At 40.5% G+C, this 16,099-nt stretch overlaps 1 protein-coding gene across 1 annotated transcript in view; it reads right to left on the bottom strand.

Annotated features, from left to right (window-relative positions):
- The window catches only part of TRPC4 (transient receptor potential cation channel subfamily C member 4), a 173,467-nt gene that overhangs the window by 110,721 nt on the left and 46,647 nt on the right, over positions 1-16,099 (bottom strand). The window contains exon 2 of the mRNA XM_004577508.2: positions 8,380-8,784. Coding sequence (XP_004577565.2) covers positions 8,380-8,757 — 378 coding nt within the window. The 5' untranslated portion in view covers positions 8,758-8,784. The remainder of the gene's footprint in view (positions 1-8,379; positions 8,785-16,099) is intronic.

Below are 16,099 nucleotides of genomic sequence, written 5' to 3'. Positions count from 1 at the left end.
GCAGAAGTCCAACTAATCTGATGGACAATCGCCAGAGTTTCTGTTCCCTGCCTAGCCCTGTGTGTTGCTCCACTGGGGCTCTGGCCAGGAATGGGGGCAGGGTTGTCACTGTGCTTTGCCTAGCCCAGCATGTGGCTCAAGACTCCAGGCTACTCCCACATTCAGCACATCAGACTGCATATGTTCTAACATCACTGACCAAGACCTTTTTTCTAGATGTAACCACTGTCTCAGCCATCAACTGCAAGACCCACCAGCACCATCCAGGGTTAGTGTTGGCCTTGTGGCTCTGGAATAGGATGGTGGTGTGGAGTATATAAGCCTAGCTTACACCTGAGGCTAGCTTGCTTTACTCTCAACACCAGTGGAGTTATACAAGCTTCAGTCCCTGTCTTTAGCAATGGCTGCATGCCAGGTGCACCCACCCCAAGAACAAGAGCTGCTTCCAACATACAATGCTCTCAAGCCCATCCTTTCTTCTGGAGCTCACTGGGGAGCTGCCTAACAAGATTACAGAAACCCCACTAGGTCTCAGAAGTATCCAGATCTGTTATACTGCTACCATCAACTAGAGCAAAAGAGGTCATGGAGAAACTTCAGTACAGGGTCCAGCTGGAGGAAAAGCCACAGCAGCCTACCAAACTGACACCAATGTTCACCTTCAGGGATTAGTCTTCAATATGTGAATCAACACATCAGCTGTATAGAAACTAATACAGGATTTAAAATGTATAAACAAGAAAGGCAATATGCCTACCGAGAAGAAACAGCGATACACCACCGCCAGACTAGGAAGGTGAGAATGAAAACAGTGCCTAGTGAGGAGTCAAAAGATTTGTTAACATGAGTCAGGAAGTGTAAATGAACACGAGGAGTCTGCTAAACAATTGGGCCAGACCAAAGCCAAGAGCCTTCCATCCAGGTCTCCCACATGGTGGCAGGGACCCCAAATGTTGGGCCATCTTCGTCTGCTATCCCAGGCACATGTGCAGATAGCTGCCTCTTCAGAGGAGCTATCAGGATTTGAGTCAATGCTCACCTGAGATGATAGTGTTACAGGCAGTAACTTAACCCACAGTTTCATGTCACTAGTCCTAAGACTTTTGTTTTTGGTTAACAACGTAAGAGTGGTCCTTTTAAAAGTTTGTGGAAAATTCATATTACGGGAAAAACAACATATGGAGTTCAAAATTATTTTGCAAGGAAGCCAATTTATCTTTTCATTCCACTGTTTTACAAACTAGCCTAAGTTCCCATCTTTAGTGTTTTCTTACTTTCATGTGAAGAGTGATACACTGAGAAGAAGGAGCAAAGAACATGATTCAGAGGAATTGTTATTACGTGATTTGCTGCTTTGCAAGATAAAATGTCTTCGTGACTAACGATTTTCAATGTGTTAAACAGTATATTATTTTATGAGGCAGAATAATCAGCTCTGTTAAACCACTTGATCGCATTAATAGTGAAGGACAATCTGTCTTCTAAAAACTCTCCATTTAGACCAAAATTACGCACATCTCTCATGATTGCCATTTTCCATCTGATTAAACACAATCTATGCTCTGTGTTACCACAGCTTTTAAACTCCCTGCTGTGAAATAATAAGACTCAATTAGGATTTTATACTTTGGAAGCATTTGCTTATGTTCCCTACTTCACATAACAAATATCAAAGTTGAGATGATTTTCATTGTACATGTTATTGGCAGGTTAAGAAAATATTAAATATAAAGATTTCTTGCTCTCTATATCTCAATTTTGATGGTACATAAATTATGGATATATATATGGGATAAAATGTAGATTTTGTGGTCAGAAGAAATTGGGTGCATTCTGAGTGGTATATCCCTGAACAGTTTGTACCTGGCTGCAGATGACATAATCCCCTCATATGGGAATCAAAAGATTCTACAAAGAGGTTATTGAAACTCACAAAAGAGCTTAGCAAAGTTTCAGGATATAAAATTAACCCATACAAAGCAAAGAGAGTTGAGAAAAAGGTTATAAAATGAATCCTATTCACAATAGCTATGAAAATTATAAATACCTTCGGATAAATTCAATGGTTAATAAAATGAAAATTACAACATATTCAGAAATGAAATAGAAAAGCACAAGACAATAAAAAGTAGTCCATGTGCGCATATTAATGCCAAAATATTAGATGTTCTTCTCAGAATGTTGTGTTACTTTATATATTTGCTTGTTGATAGAAAGACTGAGATAATGGCATTGTACAATAATAAAGCCAGTGTTATCATACAGGTGTTGGACATTGCCCTTATAAGCTGTCACCATCACTGGGCATGGAGTGGAGGAAAAATTAAAATTATGATCCTGACTAATAGCCAAGAAAACCAAGGCATAAGTGGAATCATAGACTTCTCTAACTTGCAAGTGATAAGCAGGAACAGAAGCCTATATTTCCATCACTTCTCTTCATTCTCCTTCCCAACATTTCATAGCTTCTAATCGCTTTTCAATCCCTAATGCAATGTTAGGACAAGGGGTGTGTAAGGCCACAATTAGCATTTATTGATCAGCTAAATCACGAATGTCATGTTGTATTGAGGATTGAACATAATCTGAATATTTAAGTCAGAGACTTCTAAATTCATCTATCTCCTAGCCTAAATGATGATGCTGAGCTAATTAGTTAATAATTTAATCACATTAAAACTGATTCAATAGGTGGATCCAGAACCAACATGGATACTATTGTAAGAGACTGTTGAGTCCTAGTTCCACTGTAGCATGGTTTCGTGATGTGGGAAACCTCACTTATGCCTTTCGGGCACTCATTTCACTGTGTGTAGGTAGAGATAGCTCCGCTCATAGGACAATTTAAGAAATAAAAACATGAGAAGAAATTAAGTTCTTTCAGTTATTGTTACGATAATTGCCCAAATAAATATTGTCTGGTAGAATCATTTTCATTGTCCTTTTTATTATCTTTGTCAGCATCAGCAGCAGTTTGGTTGTAACCTAATAATATGGCATTCCTTCAAGCCAAACCAAAATCAAGACACCAGTGGATTCTGTTTAGATTTCATTCTTTGTAAAATGAAGTGATTTGATTATATAAGCTTCAAGATCCCTCTCCATGAAAAACTCTTACATTCTGTTTAGCAGAACTTAAAACCCCAAATGACTTCAGCTCTAAGATCTTAACTGTTGAACTGAGGACTAATGTCTGACAATGTCTTCTTAAAGGAGAAAAAGCCAAAACAAACTTTCATATATTAAATAGCAATTCATAGTTAATATTTATGAAAATATGACATCCCCTGAAAATCAAAACTAGCGTAGAGTGTAGTTCATAATACATAATTACATTAACAAATTATGACACTTTTATAACTCAATGTCCTCTCAGTCCATGGTTCCCCAGACTGGCAGCATTAACATCACCTGAATAACTGTTAGGTCAAATTTTAGGGCCTCTTTCTAGACATATTTTATTAGAAACCCTGTGGTGGTGTCTAGCAACCTGAATCTGAGAAGTTCTCCAGGGATTTGGACGGTGCTAACCATAGGAAATGAGTGTTCTACAAAAAGAGTGGAAAAGCAAGTTCTTGTGACATACATTCACTGAACCAGCTGAAACTGGAATTGAACCCAACATCAAAAGACATCCAAGAGGGCCCTGGTGTGGTGGCCTAGTGGCTAAAGTCCTCGCCTTGCATGTCCCGGGATCCCATATGGGTGCTGGTTCTACTCCCAGTAGCCCCACTTCCCGTTCAGCTCCCTGCTTGTGGTCTGGGAAAGCAGTGGAGGACGGCCCAGGGCTTTGGGACCCTGCACCCGCGTAGGAGATTTGGAGGAGGTTCCTCGTTTCGAATTGGCTCAGCTCCAGCTGTTGCAGCTGCTTGGGGAGTGAAGATCTTCCCCTCTGTCTCTCCTCTCTGTATGTCCGCCTTCCCAGAAAAACAAATAAATCTTAGGGAAAAAAAATATATCTATATATATAGAGAGATATTTCAAGTTTTCACACCAAAATAAATATCTTTTAATTTCATTTTCTGAGTTTTTGGAAGCACTCTCATATTAGGTTATCCTTCTTATTCATTTTAATAGTGGCTATTTGTATTTTATGTGATTTGGTGTTACAGTTTCAAGTCTTATCATTCATTTTAATGACCTCAGCAAAATCAGTACAATGTGTTTCAAAGTCTAGAAATATCAATGAGTCTGAATTTTTTGTAATAATACAAAAAGTGGCTTTTAATAATTACAATATTTATCCAAAAAGTAACACTTTATGAGTCAAAGAAATCCTGTCAAAAGCGTGCTCGCTCCCTAAAACACAGTGATTTGTGCAAAAGGCCATTAGAGAAGATGTTGGCTTACTAAGGAAATGCAGTCATTGAAACACAGAGAGTTGCACTGTAATAGTGTTGGACAGCTCAGGCCCTGAGGACAACTTTTGTGTGTAATATTGTGTACATTTTATGTTGCTAAATTCTTGTCTTTGTAAACATGCCAGGAAATTGCAGGTAGATTGGAATTACCATTTCAAAAGTGTAAAGTCCAAACAAAAACAGACAATTTGTGTTTATCCTCAGTGCCTTCACATTCTAGAAAGTACAAAGAGAGAAGGAATTCTTGGCCGACAGACTGATAGAGCAGAAATATTGCAGAAACACATGGCCTGGGATATTTCAGGCTCTTGGCAGAGTACAAACCTGTACTGCCTTTTATTAATAATCAGGGTCCAGATCAAGTGCCTCTAAGGAGCCAGGACCTACTTGTGAGACCAGAGTTTAGCTTAGAAGTTGAACATCTTCCAACAAACACTCTCACTACAGCAGATATGTTCTGCAGACAGCAAGTTACTCTAGTCAGTACAGATGTCATGGACTAAGGAGACACTGAAACGGATGGCTGATGTTTTGCAGAAAATGGAACTAAAAGGATTTCAGTGTTATGTACTAACTACACATTTAATGACAGTCTTGTTTTATAGGCTTGTTATGTTCCAAAGTGATCAGCACTATCTGTTTTTAAATTACATATATATATGTGTGTGTCTATATATAAACATGTAATAATTAGTATATAATATAATATTGTTGCTATTAGGAAAAGTGAATTCTTTAGCAGTATGATTGTAGACAGAATTTGCAAACAAAAGATGATGATATCCACAGTATCTTAAAAAAAACTGACACAGATAAAAACACTATTATACAACCCCATATATGTGTTCAGTACTCCATTAGTGGTGAAAAATTAGAGCAAAACAAATAAAAATAATAACTTCTAGCCCAGTCAAGGTTTGCCAAGGTGAGGAACAATGAAATCTATAGATATTTCTATCAGCAAAATTTTGCCATTGTAAGGTGATCCACAAACACCTGTGTGTAAGATAAACAAACAAAAAAAAAATAAGTGGCAAGCGGGGAGTCTGGTTTTGTGGAGTATTAGTTTATCAAAATTTTGGTGCAGATAAGGAAAACAGGTAAATAGATGTGAGAGTCTCAAGAAAATACCGGAAAAAACAGTCTGAGAAAACAGGGAGATATTGAATCACAAAGTTCTCTTTCTCTTAAAAAAAAAAAAAACTCTTAGTAAAAAAGATTCATAACTGGAGAATTATTAAAACCACTTGAGCAAATATCTCAGAGCATGCCCCACATCCGGGACTTGGGGTGGGCGGGAAACCGGGTGGGGCTTCACACCCAATATCCCCCTTTACCTCAGATACATGATGGAAACAATATGGACATAATAGTATTACGCACTTCCCCTATACCCCCTGAACCTTTTTTTTTAACCGCAATTAACTATGTAAAGATGTCAACAACAATACAATAAAAAAAGAAAAAAAAACAAAAGGAACAATAAAACCTTAAAAAGTTAAAAAAAAAGTCATAACTTAGAATAGTCTATAATTTTCAGAGTTAGGGATTTGTGGATTATCAAATTGGGCAGAAATGCGAGAGCTATAACACATATTTCTGAAGCTTTTACTTGAAAAGACAGATTTGGAGCCAGTGTCTTGCTTCTAATGCTTTGGAATCGATAGTTCGCCTGGATGCATGGAAGTGAAGAAGTCAGTGTGAAAGAAAAAAGAGTCAATACGCAGGCAGGCACAGGACAGCAGCACAGGAAAGCATTTCACCAGGCTGAAGAAACAAAGCTCTGTGCCTTTCAGCCTATGATTTCTCCATATCCTTAGGAATCAAAGAGAAAACAAAGCTTATACTATTTGTGTCATTGTTAGTGTCTTTTCTGTGGACGATGTTAAGCATATCTACACTGTTGCAATGAAAGAATTTGATATATGTACACCTGTAGCATACTATTATTTTGTAATCACCATTTCTGTTTTCCTTTTCAAGTTTCAACTGAAAATTTCCCATTACAATGTGTTAAGGACCACCTGGAGTACTTTAAAAAGATTCAAGCAAAATGGAACTAGAAGATGAGTTTATTTTAAAGTCCATGGATAGTCTCTTAACAGTACATATTTTCCATGAAGTTTTTAAAGACTCTTTGTATAGTCACAAGACAAATGAACAACCTAATATTCGAACCATTCATAGGGATGCTTGTAATTTCAAGAAGTCTATTCATGCTTTGTTCTTCTTTGGTGCTCACAATTATCTGTGACCTTCATGTCAGAAACGGCAAGAAGTAATGCAGGACATGAAGGGTATGCTTAATAACAGTTTCTTTTTATAACAGCCCTAATTTTCATGGATGCATGTCTCAGAATTATGAGGGAATCAGCATCAAGCTCTCTCAGACTGAGCTGCAGCACCTGCAGGCATGTGCAAGATCCGGGGTAGGAAGCAAGCCTGGTAAGGGAAATGTGCACCTGCTGGGTTGTAGCTCCTGCTGGTAAGCATGAGAGACAGAGCTGCAGACTGGCCAGGCTAGTCAAGGTGGCAGTACCCACTGGCATTCATGTGGGCTGGGTCTGGGAACAGGCTGGGCTAAGCTGCTAAGATGCTAAGCTGCAGCATCCATGGGTATGCACAAAAGCCAGAAGGGATACAGTATGGACTGGGCTAGGCTCCAGTACATGCTGGCAGACACAAAAACCAGGGCTGTGGGGCAGGCCTGGTGGGGGTTCTTGGCAGTTGCCCTGAATAGTCTGTGACATTGGCTGGTGTGTGCGAAAATGGGGCCTGTGGTGGGCTGAGTTAGGGCACGGCACCTGTCAGTGTGCATTGAGATGAGGCTGATAGCAGAACTGGCTAGGCAGCTCTAACTGCCAGCATTTGCATTGGCTAGTGCTGGTAACTGGCCAAACCTGACCCTGCACTAGTTGGGACACACCAGAGTCAAGTCTGAAGTCATCCCAAGTGAGGTTTCTTGGGGACTCCAGAAATAGATCACTGGACCTACGTCTCAGGCACAGGGAAAGTCACAATATGTGTGGTCTGATCTTAGAGCACATCTATCAGGACTGGGCCTCCTCACTTGCAACTGCAAGAGCAGCAGAGAGCATGCTCAGAGGCACATGGGGGACAGGACAGCCAGCTCATCTAGACCAGCAAAGAACACTGAGTGCCTTGTCAGAGGATGGAAAGCAGAACAGTTTAGACAAGACTTTCCTGGCAAAACTTTGCAGCAAATGTCTCGGTCTATGGAGACACACTGAGGTGGACTTTGTCAGCCAACAGAGTTTGGACGGATTTCCTCAGCCCTGGTGCAACGAAATTGAAGATGTTTCAGGAGTACCCAAACCATTCCCAACATTCTTCCCCACACTGGGGTCTCTAAGGCATCACCAAATGACTAGCCCCCATTCCCAGGTGCTGATGTAGTATGACAGCAAGAAGCGGTCCCTGCCGCCACCCCAGCTGACCAGAACACAAAGAACTGAAACATGTGTTCCACCTACCTTCCTCCACACATTACCCTCTGCACCTCAATCAAAGGCCCACATGGGCATACCTCCCTTTCGACTATGTAAACAACATTAAAATAATTTTCTTTAAAAAACACGAAGGAGGGCCCTGTGGCATGGCCTAGTGGCTAAAGTCCTTACCTTGAATGTGCAGGGATCCCATATGGGTGCCGGTTCTAATCCCGGCAGCCCAGCTTCCCATCCAGCTCCCTGCTTGTGGCCTGGGAAAGCATTTGAGAACGGCCCAATGCTTTGGGATCCTGCACCCATGTGGGAGACCCGGAAGAAGTTCCTGGCTCCTGGCTTCGGATTGGCTCAGCTCCAGCCATTGTGGCCGCTTGGGGAGTGAACCATAGGACTAGGACGGAAGATCTTCCTCTCTGTCTCTCCTCCTCTCTGTGTATCTGACTTTGTAACAAAAATAAATAAATCTTTAAAAAAAAACCACGAGGGAATCGAAGTATCCAAAGAAACGTTCTATGGGAGGAATGAATTAAAAATTTCATCTGTGCTTGTACCTGTTTTTCTCCACTTGGCTTTTTGTGGTTCAGTAACAGCTCCACAGCGCCGACAACTTCTTTTCTGATAGCGTGTAGCAGCGCATCTCCAACATAGACATTGAAGCTTAACAGCAGCTCAATGAGCTCCAAATTCTCGTTTTCAATGGCAATGAGAAGGGCAGTTCTTCCAAGAGGATCAATGCAATTTATATTGATTTTGAAATAGATTTCAGCTTCCTCAAGTGATTTCTTGACACTTGCATAATCTCCTTTTTCCACTGCATTCAAATAGGCCTTTTCTGATGGGGAAAGTTCTGATTCTGCTCTTACTATCCTCAGAGGGATGCGGTCTCTGTACGGGGCATTAACATTTCTTTTGTAGTAGAACTGAGCCATGTTTCATGCCATGCTTTTTCTTTGTCTCTGAAATTATAAACAAAATCACACAGATTAGTGTCGCCATGCATATTCAATTAGCGTGTATCAAATTTCTGTTCCAACTCACAATGACAGGAGTGCTCGCATTATCATTAACCAGTGAGAGTCAAATTTATCTTTCTTTATACAAAAAAAAAAAACTACACTTCATCTCTCTGGAAAAAATTTACAACATCCTAATCTAAGAGGAACAGTGATAGTATTGGTAAGAATCTATAAATGTAGTCTCAAATTTACAGAAAATAATGTTAATTTTGACTATAGTTCTTTATTGCTGCTAGTTCACATTTACAATTAGCTATTTTGTTATTTTAATTAAAAACTGGATGGTTTACATATGTTTACAATGTAGTATTAAAATATTTGCACCATCCCAAGTATATTAAATGCGTATACTTGTCTTAACCAATTATTTTAGATTTAATAACTATGAGTAAGGTAATTTGATTTGAATACTATTTTGTAGATTAAAATGTATGCAGTTACAAGTGTGATCACATTCAATGTAATATTTTCAATTTGAAAAATCATGTAGTGTTTGCATATCACCTGAAGTTATCAAGTAACTAAATTTACCCGTTGACATAAAATTATTCACAATTTCTCAAATATCTAAATGGAGAAGTGAGTGTGCAATGCTATTCTTTCATAATTTGTTACTTTCTAGCAATGTCAGTACTTTCTTAATATGTCTTTGTAGAATAGGCAAAGAGCAGGTGTTCAAAGTGTATTAATTTTAGGTATGTAAGTTATTTTTCTGAAGGGCTATTGTAATTTTGTGTTTTAAGATGTATATTCATTAATATTACGAGTAACAATCATTTCACAGGGTAACAGGACTAATTTGATTGCTTTTAGTATAGCGAAAACTACTACTGTCTATATTTAGTGATGTGATTCTGAATGTCTTACTGATGCATCAGTGACTCCACTCACATACTTGCCTTGGAAGGTGAGCTACCACCCATTCCTTCTGTGCCTCTTTTCCCAGTCCTATCCTAGGATACGTAAGAGTATTGGGTCAACAATATGACTTTCACATTCGACTTTTAACAAGCCTACAGTCCAAATTGAGCAAAATGAGCATTACTGGCAGTAATGTAGCCACACCTACTATAATCTCACAGTGGCCCTATTCAATGCTCATGGGAAAACAGGAAATTTTCTCCTTAGGCCCATGTTGTGGTCTGACAGATGAAGACTCCCATTCATGTTCCAGCTGCTCCACTTCCTATTTAGTTTCCTGCTAATGGTCTGGGAAAAGCAAGGAAGGGCTGGCCCAGGTGCTTGGGCTCCAGCCGCCCATGTGGAAGACCATAATAAAGCTCATGCTTCAGTGAGGCCCAAAGCTGGCAGCTGCAGCCATCCAAGGAGTGAAGACCTCTCCCTCTCTATAATTCTGTCAAGTAAATAAATACCTTTTAAAAAGAATTTTATTTGATATGCATATGCAACATTACTTAATAATAATGTTGTTCTTGCTTAAATTTTTAAGGTAATGGGCTGAAATGAAACTATGGCCAGAATCACTCACAATTCAAAGACAGTCATGTACACATGTGAAGCAAAGGCTTCAGTGAATTACGATGAATTTATTGAGGTGAAGTATCAGCCCAAGGCTTGATGCTGCAGCCTGTGGGTTAATCAGCCACTTGCTACACTGGCATCACATGTCAGCACCAGCTTGAAACCCAGCTGCTCCACTTCCAATCCAGCTCACGCACCTGGGAAAGCAGCAAAGGCCGACCCAAGTGCTTGGGCCCCAGCACACACACGGGAGACCTAGAATACCTGACTCCTAGCACAGCTTAAGTGAGTAAGGCTATTTGGGGAGTAAGCCAGCAGATGAAGATTGCTCTCACTCTGCCTCTCCTGCTCTCTCTATAACTCTGACTTCCAAACAATAAGGACAACAACAAAATTGAAAAAAAAAAAAATCAGCCTGATATAGTAGGTTAACCACTGCCTAAATCCCAGGATCACATGTGGGCACTCATCTAAGTTCTAGCTGCTTCACTTTGATTGAACTCCCAGTTGAAATGCTGGAGCCTTCACTCCCACAAGAGATCTTCTGACTCGTAGCTTTGGTCTGGCCCAGCTTTGGCCACTGGGCCTATTTGAGCAATGAACCAGCAAATAGATTGTCTCTCGTATTCTCTTCCTGCAACTCCACCTTTCAAATATTCTATTTTTGAAAAAAGAATCAGCCTAAGGATCTGCCATTTTTTAAAAATTCCATTTACTTAACTTGATAATGATGCTATCAAATTCTAAATATACTTAAAATTTAAATGCATCCAATTGCATTTAAATATTTACAATGGGATGTTATAATTCACACATAGAAGAAGAGTGAAAGTAACTGCTGGCTAAAATTCTGAAAATAGGAGAGAAGATTATCTAATTTTTCATTCTATGGACTTGTCCTTCTCAAATACTTGAGATGCATGGATAGTAACAAAGGACAAAAAGAAATCAAGTTTAATATTGCAAAACTCTGCCACATGAATGCAAGAGCAAGTGGAAAGCGCTGATAAGGCCCTTGGAGTGCCCTGAGCTGACACTCTTATCAGTCCTGTGGAATTGCTATTGGAGGGAAGTCGATGAAGGAGCAGAGAAGAGTCAGTCTAGCAATCTTCCACCTAAAATGTCGAAATCCAAAGCTGCTCCTGGCCTTGCACTTTCAGAATGTGCTTCCCGAATTCAGTCATGGAGGTGACAGAAGTGAGCAGGTCCTTTCTTTTCAATGTCTCTTTTAATAACACCAGGAGTGCAATGTATGTGTCATCAGCCAAGCTTCACAGACTCAGAAATGAGATCTGGATTGATGGGGAAAATCTCAAATCCCGAAGTGTGTGTGTGTGTGTGTGTGTGTGTGTTTTTAATAACCAAAATCTGTTCTCTGCAACATGTTGAAAAATTTAGAAACAAAAATGTGAGGAGAGCTAGTATTTGATAATGATCCCTAGGAGAATTTTCAAAGTTTTCACTAAATTTGAAAACTGCAGTTTCGTAAGCAAGATATAAATATACAAGAAAACAAGAAAAGTTCTAAGTATTTATGTGTCTCCAAAGGCATATTCCCCAAATGATAAGCTTAACTGTACCATGGAAAGAATGATCATTTTGAGTTTTGTAGAATAACAATAGCAACAACAACAACAATAACAACAACAACAAAACATAGAAACCTTGTGCTTTAGTATGTTAAATCCAATATCTCTCAAATACTTTTCTTTTCCTGATTCAGTGTCAAAACACAGGGATTCACAGGTGTAATAAGCCAAAAGGCTTAAGAGTCCTAGTGATTGCTAGATTATGACCACAAACTTTTAACTTTAATTTGTACTCACTATGAAATCTGATAGAAAATAACATTTTCTCACTTTAGTTCATTTCTCATGCCATCATTTTAGCATATTACCATGATACACATTGAAATAACACATATGCCATTTAAATGCATAATGTTCTGACTTTTGCTAACTTTCAATCCCAGACCCTTTTCTAAGTTTGCTAGGAAGGAAATTGTGTCTACGTTTTGTCAATTACAAGTCTTACACTAAAAATGCTACAAATTGACTGAAGTGTTTTGTGATTTATTCTCATCGATATTAACCACCAGCATTTTTCTTTTACTTTCATACATAGAAGATACTGATACACTAAATTCCTTTAAAATGTTTTAGTGATGTTTCACAGATGAGGTTATCTTACTGAACAAAAAGAGCAACAATTTGAGAAAACTTATGAAACCAAGTACTGTGACATATCAACATTTTAAAGCAAAAAATTATTTTCCAAATTATTTTTATGAATTAAATTTCCCTAGGACTTAACAAGCAGCAAATTTAAAACTTAGCCCAAAATATCTTCATTTTAAAACACACATTAAGGAGAATGACATATGCAAAGCAAACACTTTTTTTTTTCAGAGACAGTAACATTTTATTTTTAATTTTATGGTAAAATTATGTAGGGTCTGGGATCCCCCAAACACTTTTAATTAGCTAGAATTTATCTCACATGATTTAGAAAACATGTTCGAAAGTACACTTAGCAACGTTTGAATCTGCAGCCTGAAATTTAGAAAGTATGCATTGATCTCTTTTTTTCCCTTCAGTTTCAAAGGAAAAGATGTTCTCCTCTCCCTCTAGCAACTAAATCCTACTGTCTGAGCTGTCATTCATTGCCACCTGTCTAACACTTTACATCCAATTTCTTTAAAGCCTGAAATTTCCATCTGCAAATGAACTCGTTCCTTTCAAGTTACAAATGTACTTAATTATCACGTGAGTTTGTATTTCTAAATACTTATGGTGATTTATCTCTCCCATCCTTGAACATTTTGTAAACTTATGGGTCATTTATTATTATTATTATTATTATTATTATTTTAATTATATTGTTGACAATCTTTACATAGTTCATTACAGTAAAAAGGTTCAGGGGCTATAGGCAAGTGGGTAATGCTATTATGTCCATATTGTTTGTTTCTTGTATCTGAGGTAAAGGGGAATATTGAGGGAGAAGCCCCACCCAGTTTCCCACCCTCTCCAAGTCCCGGATGTGGGGCATGCTCTGAGATCCTTGCTCAACTGGTTTGAATAGTTCACCAGTTATGAATCGCTGCCATTTTCGCCATTCCTAGCTCGGTGAGGTCGTTGAAGAATCCACTGATTGATAGAGTCTTCATTTGCCCAGTATTTCGCTGCCGACATATAGCTGAGGTGGTTGATTGACTTGTTCTTTCTTCTGTCTTTTCTTGGCTAGGGTTCTGAGTCCAGCATTTCGATTGGGGAGATCCCCAAAGAAACTTTGAGGTATTCCCAGACCAGATTCTTGTATGTACTAGCAAGCACAGGGCCCGGCACAGTCCATCTCCACGATCAGCTGGTGGTTGCAATTGCTTGGTTGGTTCTGGTTTCACTCCCGACTTCTGGGTCATTTTTTCATTTATTCTCTAATGTAATATTTATCCTTGTTGTGAATAAGGATACATATTCTCAGTTGTGTTCTGCGATGATCCGGTTAAATTTGGCACTGTTCAGAGCTAACTGTATTCTTGTTTCCAGTAACCTTGAAAGACCAACTTGAACTTGTGTTTGAATACTCTTTTCACGCTGGTTGGTGATACAGCAAGCTAATCCTCCACGTGTGACATCGCTGATGGGCACTGGTTCTATTCCTAGCTGTTCTGCTTCTGAATCAGTCTGCTGTTTATGCCTGGGAAAGCAGCTGAGGATAGCCTAAGGCCCTAGGCCCTTGTTCTCACGTGGGAGACCCAGCAGAAGCTCCTGACTCCCAGCTTCAGAGCGACTCAGCTCTGGCCATTGCAGACATTTGGGGAGTGAACCATCGGTTGGAATATCTTTCTGTTTCTTCCTCTTTCTCCGTAGCTCAGGTAAAAATAGGTAAGTCTTTTTTTTTAAGATTTATTTATTTATTTTTATTAGAAAGTCAGATATACAGAGAAGAGGAGAGAGAGTAAGATCTTCAGTCTGATGAATCACTCTCCAATTGGCCACAACAGCCAGAGCTGAGCTGATCTGAAGCCAGGAGCCAGGTGCCTCTTTCAGATCTTCCACGTGGGTGCAGGATCCCAAGGCTTTGGGCCGACTGCTTTCCCAGGCCACAAGCAGGGAGTTGGATGGGAAGTGGGGCAGCCAGAATTAGAACTGATGCCCATATGGGATCCCGGTGCTAGGTGAGGACTGTAGCTGCTACGTTATTGCACTGGACCCAAAAATAGGTAAGTCTTAAAGAAAGAAAGAGAAAGAAAGAGGGAATGAAAGAAGAAGGAAAACAACAGACTTCTCTAATACTGCCCCTCCCACTTCAACACCCCTTGCTCCCAGTAGTTCATAAGACCTCTTGTGCTTCTATACGGAGTTGACATGCTGGTATTAGAGCTCTCTTCTGTCTCTTTCCTCCATATTTCACCTTCCTTATTAATTGCCTGTTCCTGGAAACATTTAATAAAACCTAAGGAGCAGCCTAAGCCACGCCAGGTCATAGTGCCCCCCAGCACTGATGTGGGTCAGATCTGGGGACAGACCATGCCGAGAGTGTTTATACCATCTACTGGCAGATCTGAGAACCAGGAAAAGGTGCAGCAGGACCAGGTCGGGCCAGGACAGGGATCTGGCTGGACTGGGATAGACTGTAGCAGCCACCAGCAGGAGATGGAAGGGGGGACTGGCTGCACTGAGCCAGGCTGCACAACACAATGGTGGTTGTTGCAGTGAGGCAAGCTGTGCCAGCCAGGGGTCAGTGAGTGCTGTCTTTGTGAGCCCCAGGGGCGGCAGATCTCCAGGACTCCGGGCACGTGGCTCGGGGCCTGGGGCCTGCCTGCAAGGTGGGTGTCCAGTTTTTGAACCCCAGAGGCACAGGATCCAACGGGGCTCAAATCACCTAGCTCAGGTCCTGGGGCGGCCCGCAAGATGAGTATCAAGTTTGTGAGCTCCAAGGGTGGAGCATCTGTAGGGGTTTGGAGCACCTGGCTCAGGTCTTGGGGCCCTCCCATGAATTGGGTGCCAGATTCATGAGCCACGGGGGTGTGGGATGTGGTGGGGCTAGGTTTGTCTGGTCCTGATGCGTGGGCTCACCTACAAGTGAAAAAGGCTGAGCCATCGTGGTGCACCCTGAGGCACATGGAGAGTATGGCAGCTCATTGGGTGTCATAGCAGAGGAAGGAGAACTGAACAACATCGACAACCACCCCAGCCAAATGATGACAGCAAAAATCTGGGTGAATGGAGACTTGAGGTCAACTATTTCAGCCAATTGACCTTCGGAGGACTGCCTTAGCCTTGGATGGGCAAGATCAACAGCATTTCAGACGCACCCAAACCACTTCAGAACACGCACCACACTGGGCCCCTGGGTTGATATTGGGTGGTGGGTCCCCATCCCTGGGTACTGGGACATTTGGGAGGCTGGGTGTGGCTTCCCCCTGTATCTCTTCCCTTCCCCCAGACACAAGAAGAAAAAACCAAAAGTCAAAAACAATTATTTCACCCACTTTTACCTAACCCTTCATCCTTCCCACCCTGATCAACCATGTAATAATCATACAAAGTAAATATATATATATATAATAATAATTTTTAAATGATGTGAAAAAAAAGATCAATGGTGCCGGGCCTGGCACGATAGCATAGTGGTTAAAGTTCTCACCTTGCATGCGCCAGGATCCCATATGGTCGCCGGTTCTAATCCCAGCGGCCCTGCTTCCCTTTCAACTCCATGCTTGTGGCCTGGGAAAGCAGTCGAGGACGGCCCAAAGCCTTAGGATCCT

This window comes from Ochotona princeps, chromosome 12, assembly GCF_030435755.1.
Source record: "Ochotona princeps isolate mOchPri1 chromosome 12, mOchPri1.hap1, whole genome shotgun sequence".
Lineage (NCBI taxonomy): Eukaryota > Metazoa > Chordata > Mammalia > Lagomorpha > Ochotonidae > Ochotona > Ochotona princeps.
The sequence above is the reverse complement of the archived record's forward strand: the minus strand, read 5'-3'. Positions and strand labels throughout refer to the sequence as shown.